General features: G+C 63.9%; 1 protein-coding gene across 1 annotated transcript in view; it reads left to right on the top strand.

Annotated features, from left to right (window-relative positions):
• RBFOX3 (RNA binding fox-1 homolog 3) overlaps positions 1 to 6086 on the top strand; it is a 19462-nt gene that overhangs the window by 13022 nt on the left and 354 nt on the right. Inside the window, exons 7-10 of the mRNA XM_077755173.1 lie at positions 82 to 214; positions 783 to 822; positions 1645 to 1706; positions 2828 to 2906. Of these exons, the coding sequence (XP_077611299.1) occupies positions 82 to 214; positions 783 to 822; positions 1645 to 1706; positions 2828 to 2906 (314 nt within the window). The remainder of the gene's footprint in view (positions 1 to 81; positions 215 to 782; positions 823 to 1644; positions 1707 to 2827; positions 2907 to 6086) is intronic.

Raw genomic sequence — 6086 nt, 5'->3', positions numbered from 1 at the left:
CGTGGGGGGGCGGTGCTGGGCTGACCTCAGGCTCCCGGGCCTTCCCTCTCACCACGTGTTCTCTGGCCCCCTTTCCTGCAGTGACGGGGTTCCCCTACCCCACCACGGGCACGGCCGTGGCCTACCGGGGCGCGCACCTACGGGGTCGGGGCCGGGCCGTGTATAATACGTTTCGGGCTGCGCCGCCCCCTCCCCCCATCCCAACTTATGGAGCGTGAGTACCTGGGGAGGCACTGGGAGGGAGGCATGGGGGGAGGCCCCGGGGGGCGTGGGGAGGGAGGCCCTGGGCAGCTGGAGGGGCTAGGCAGCCTTTCCAGAACTGCGGGAAGGTTGGGGGCTGGGAATCCCCAGACTTCCGCACTGCAGTCGCCTCCATATCAGTACCCCAACCCCACCCTGCCATGGGCAAGGGTCGCTGGCATTTGGGGGACAGAGCCCCAGCACCTTGCCAGTGCGTTTAACGGGATGGTGGCTGGCCCTTGAGGTCAGCGAGGGTCTGCTCGAAGCCCTCCCTGGGCGCAGTGCCCTCTGCCCGCACGTGGGGACAGCTGCCTGGGCTGGGGGGGGGAGGGTAAGCACCAGGGGCGGCGGGGCCCCTGGCTTTGTGGGAGAGAGGAGCCGACCAGCAAGGGTGTTACTCTATTGTTATACCAAAACAGGGCACTGGAGCAAACGCTTGTTAAAATGCCAGTCCCATGGGCAGGGCTGGCACCCTGCCCGCTCCCTCCTCAGCAGACGCCGGAGCCGGCCTGCCCACCACTCTCTTGTCCGTTTGCTTCCAGGGTCGTGTATCAGGATGGCTTTTACGGTGCTGAGATTTATGTAAGTGCGGCCCTGGGGGAGGGTGGGTGGGGGTTTGTCCAGGCCTTCGCTGATTTCCAGGGTCTTCCCCTCCCCCACCCCCTCCCACTGCATCCTGGGAACCCCAGAGGGTGAGAGTGCCAGGGCACTGGGTCCCTGGGAACCTCGGCACAGCGGAGCCTGGCTTGTCTGTGTTCACGTCTTCTCCAGTCCCCAGGGCGTTGGATGATGGGGGCAGGGGCGAGTCTCCCATATCCCTAACTGCATTGGGGCCACTGAGTGAGCCCCCGTGGTTACCCCATGTCCCATAAAGAGGCCCAGAGAGAGACCAGGGGGCAGGGGCTCCAGGGCGGACCCCTTGGTGGGCTCCTGCGGCTTCTCTCTCCATTCATGGGGATGCCCGTGCTGCGCCTCTAGCCCAGAGCCCCAGCTGCCAGCCCCATCCCACACCCATGCCCGGCCCAGCACGAGGCCTCGCTTCTGTCCTGGGCATTCGCCCGCAGGCCCACAGTCCCTTTGTGCCAGGGCCGAGACGTGATCTGAGTTTTCGCCCTTGACCTTTCCCGGTATCTAGGATGGCACCCAGTCATCCACGGGTTCTCCATGCCCACGGGCATCAAAGTCAGGGGCGCACAGACCGTTGGCAGGTCTGTGGGCACTTAACAGGTGGCAAAGCCATGATCACAGCCGGACACATAATTGGTGCCCACCAGTGTGTTGAACGGGGTCGGAGTGAACAGGCCTGCACCAGCCAGTCTTCACCCGGCTGAAAGGTGAAGGTTGAAAGGCTGTGTCAGCCCCACTAAGCCTCTGTGCCGTCTCTCCCTCCCCCTTACCCTGCAGGGGGGCTATGCAGCCTACAGATACGCTCAGCCTGCAGCGGCAGCGGCAGCCTATAGCGACAGGTATGGCCGGGGTCGGGGTGAAGACAGGCAGAGGGTAACAGGGTCCCTGCGGGGCTGGGCTCAGACACACGGGGAGACTTAGCCACTTTGCAGGCCTGGGGCAGCCTTCCCCCCGGTGGCACAGAATCTGGACAGAGGAGAGCAGGTCCGAGACCCCTGAACCAGCTAGGCCCCCCGATTTCTTTAGTCCCTTCCTGCTGGCACGACGGGGGAGGCTGTGGAGCCCCCCAGTTCTCCTTTGATTCCCAACCCGGGAGGCCTGGCCCCCTCCCTGAGCTCTGGAGGCCCCCCGAGTGAGAAGGGCAATTAGGAGGCTGTGCCTCTGCCCTTGAGCAAGCCTCTGATCCTTCTCGGGGCTTCCTGATCTGAGACCCTTTAGCTCAGAGAAGGAAGGGCAGCAGCATGCCCACCTCCCAGGGGCTGTGGCGAGACCAGGGGGGCAGTGTGCCCATCTGAGAGCAGCCAGCCCTCTGCCCAGCAGCAAGCATGCCCAGGGGCTGGGGGTGGCTCTGTGTTTTGGGGGCAGTTCCCCCAGGGAGGCCTATGGCCCTTTGGCCACAGAGTTCCTGCTTAGAGGAGTGTGGGAACCCCCATGCCTGGCATGCACAAGGTGGGTTCCAGCCTGGGGACCCCCTGACCTTCCCTCCCGGGCAGCACCAGGGACCCAGCCGTCCCTCGAAGCTTCTCGCTGCGTCTCACATGTGGGCCTTGTCGGGTGCACGGCAGGCCCTTCGACCCAGCCCTGTCCTAGAAGAGGCTGGCATTTCACATACAGAATCAAGTAGAGAGGAAGGCCATCAGGGGGCCACGGGGCCACAGCCCGCCACGTTCTTCCTCCCTGCTCTGAGCCTTTCTACTCTGAGCACTCTGCCCTTGTTATTCCCAGGGGTGGAGGTTTCTTTTCCCTCCACCCCTGCTCTGCGAGGACTCCATTCTCCTTCCACGAGGCCCCTGGTAGAACGGCCTGCGTTCCGGGCGCTTCCTTCTCAACAGGCAGAAAGGACGGTGGGGAGGGAGGAGGGCCTGGCCCATGGGACCACACTGGAGGAGGTGGGCCCGCTGCCACCCTCACCTGCCCCCCACCGGCCCCCACACCTCTCTCCCTGTGCTCGTCTCCCCAGTTACGGCAGAGTCTATGCGGCCACTGACCCCTACCACCACACCATCGGCCCCCCGGCGACCTACAGCATCGGAACCATGGTAAGGAGCAGGGGGCTGGCCGTGTCAAGGCTGGGGTGGGCGGGCCCCGAGACAGTGACCCAGACCTCTGAGCAGCGCCTGGGAAGAGCAAGGCCTGGACTAGAGTCTGGGGGAGGACTTGCCCCTTCGTCCCCCCGCCCCCCCCGGGGACTTTGAGGGTGGCAGGTCCAGGAAGGACATCTGGCCCCTCATCCACCCACTCTGCCCAGGCTTCTGAGGCTCCAGAGGCCCGTGGGGGTGTGTCGGCCACCGTCCCCCTGTGTCCTGTCCCTGCGCTTTTCCTCACGTCAAGAAGAGAGACAGGGGCTGCCCCTCACTTCCCACCCAGACCGGCCGGCGGCTCTGGGGTCAGCTCTCTCTGCAGCCACCCCCTACCCCCACCCCGCGCATTCCCGGCCGGCTCGCAGCAGCCAGAGGCGTGCAGGCCAGTGTGTCTGTGTGTGTGTGTGTGTATGGCCAGCTGTCGACACATGCAGCCCAGCTCACTCTGTACCCCGAGACCTGCTTCCAGGGGACACCTGCCTCCTNGGCTTCCAGCATCAAAGATGAACACATTTTCTGGGGGGTAAGGAGGGAAGAGGTTCAGAGCCAATATGGATACGTTCTTCCATCTCTCTTGGTTTTGATTCTCCCTCCCCATTTTTGTTTTGTCTTTTTTGATTTTTAACAAGTTCCCGGCATCCCAGGCAGCCTGCAGTGATGGCTAATGGCCACAGGGGGCAGCAGAGGCCTCTTGGGGGCCGGCCCCTTCCCGGTCAGAGGCCCCAAAAGTGCGGTCTGTGGGCCCGTCTGCTCCAGGCTCAGCTCAGGGGGCCCCCCATGCAGCTGCTGGCTAAAAGCTTTCGTTGATTCACAGAGAGGCCCCTCTTGTTTTCATTTTTGCTTGTAAGATTTTCTCCCCACCCCCCCACCCCCGATTTTTCCTCTCTGGCACTTGCCGCTTCCATCTTCTGTTGAAGTTGGTTGGTGGGAAGGAGGTTCTGGTGAAGACCTCCCTGAGCCAGCGCAGCCCAGGGACACGGGGAGCAAGAGCATCGAGGGCCCGTCCTCCTCAGCGGGACGCAGGGCCAGGCCCAGGCGAGGCCCTGGGGGAAGAGCAAGGACCCCAGGGACCCCCTAAGGCTCGGAGGAGCTGGGCAGGCAGCCACAGCCTCTTCTGGTGGAACCAAGGCCTGGGGACCCCTGACAGAGGAAGTCCATCCTCCAGAGCCCCCGCAGGATGTTGAGGAGGTGGGGGCCTCGCTCAGACCTCGCCCCACCCATGAGAGAGAGAGAGGGGCCAGGGAAGGGCCAGGCCTGAGCCTAGAGAGTCCCCCAGTCGTCTCAAACCTTGCCGTCCGGGAGTGCTGTGGCTGATGACCTCAGCAGCCCCCCGGCCCCCAGGCCCCCCTGCTGCCGTGGTCACTGGTACCCGCTCTCCCCAAGGCAAACCTTACAAAATGGGACTTAGCAATTTCTTTTTGGTTTTCCTTTTTTTTTTTTTTCCTTTTTGCTTTTTCCCCCCCTACCATGAGGCGGTACTGATTGGCTGTTTGTCATCTTTGATGTTGCAGGCTAGCCTCTGCCGAGGAGGGTACAGCCGCTTCACCCCCTACTAGCAAGAGGGCCCAGCCCCTAGCAGCATTCACACTGACTGCCCAGTACACACCACACCCAGCAGTCCAAAACCAGGCACAGCCACCGGGAGGACAGTGTGCCCCCCCCAGGCAGCGGCACGCGACGCTAAAGTCCATAGGTTTTACCTCCAGCCAGCCGGTGTCCCTGCCCCTCACCATGGCGTGTGTGTCTTTGACCTTGGTTATCCCTGTATGTCTGAAACCTTGCTTCCTATTTTGACTTTGTTGACGTTGTGACCCCCCCAGCCATTTCAGGTACGGTATGCACATAGTGGGAGGGGCCAGGCCGGGGACGAGGACCGCCCCCCCCAGAACTAGCAATAGAGCCCGCCAGGGCGACACCCACTTCCCATCATCCCCTGGGTCTGCGGAGCCACAGGAGAGCCCCCCAAAGCCAGTAGGGGCCACAGCCACTGCCCCTCTCCTGGGGTTCAGGGAGGGAGGAGGAGCTCCCGTCCACTGGATGCAGGGACAGTGCCCCCTTCCCACCTTCAGCTAGTCACAGGCGTGGCCACCTCTGCCCTCCTCACCCCCAGCCAGCGGAAACTAACATTTCTAAGTTTGAGGACGTTTCCTGCCGCAGCAGCCACAAGCACATGGTGCCACGGCCACACCAGCCTTGGGGCTGCTTAGTCTCTGTTGTAAGACAGGAGAATCTAGGCAGAGATTCCCCTGCACCCACCCCTGCCCCCCATCCCCCACACACAAAGCCATCCACCCTGCAGGGCCCAAGGGTTCGCCCTCAGCCCGCCTGCAGTAGCCTCTGGTGGCAGGCTCTCCCAGGCCCCACCCCACTCCGCCAGGCTCCCAGGATGGCGCCTTCGTGCCGCCGCCCTTAGGGTCCCGGCCAGCCTGGCACCTGTGTTAGTATTTGAGCCACGGCACCCTTCCCCTCTCTCGGGCTTGGAAACCTCTTCTTATCAGGGTGCAATTCAGAAGGGGCGAGCAGATGAGGAGCCGGGGGAGCCCCATGGCCGGCCTTCCTGGCCAAACAGCACTCGGTGCCAGCCTGCCCTGTAGAGGGTCCCAGGGCTGCGCGGGAGGAGACCTGGCTGGGGCCTGCTGGTAATCCTGGGACAGCCCGGGTAGCTTCCAGGGAAGGCTGCACGGTGAGGACCTGCCTCCGCTACGGGAGGAGGTATCCGCGGCCGGGGACACCCAGGTCCCCTAACGGGCCAAAGTTGGGCTTCCGGGCGCAGCCAGCTAGAGGGTGTGGGTTCCCCGCCAGCCAGGGCACGCCGGGTTCCGGCTGGTGGAGCGGGCAGATCACGCCCTGGGTGCTGGGCCCTCCCTCCCCATTGCCTGGAGCACCACCTCCTCAGCCGCCTGGTTCCAGGCCCCTCGTGGCCACCCACCCACCACGCCCCTGTCTTCAGCCGGCCGGAGCCAGCCAGGGCCCTGCCCAGCTCAGCCCTCGCAGAGCCCACAGGTTGTGTGTGCCAGCCAGTCCCCTCTGTGCCAGCCGGTCCCCTCTGTGCTCACTGCTCTTGATGCCCTCACTTCTCCCCCCTCCCTCCCCCCCCAGTCCATACTCTCTGCCCTGGAGAATGAGGTCTGCTTTAAA

The sequence above is a fragment of the Crocuta crocuta genome, unplaced genomic scaffold, assembly GCF_008692635.1.
Source record: "Crocuta crocuta isolate KB4526 unplaced genomic scaffold, BGI_CrCroc_1.0 scaffold50, whole genome shotgun sequence".
Classification (NCBI taxonomy): domain Eukaryota; kingdom Metazoa; phylum Chordata; class Mammalia; order Carnivora; family Hyaenidae; genus Crocuta; species Crocuta crocuta.
The sequence above is the reverse complement of the archived record's forward strand: the minus strand, read 5'-3'. Positions and strand labels throughout refer to the sequence as shown.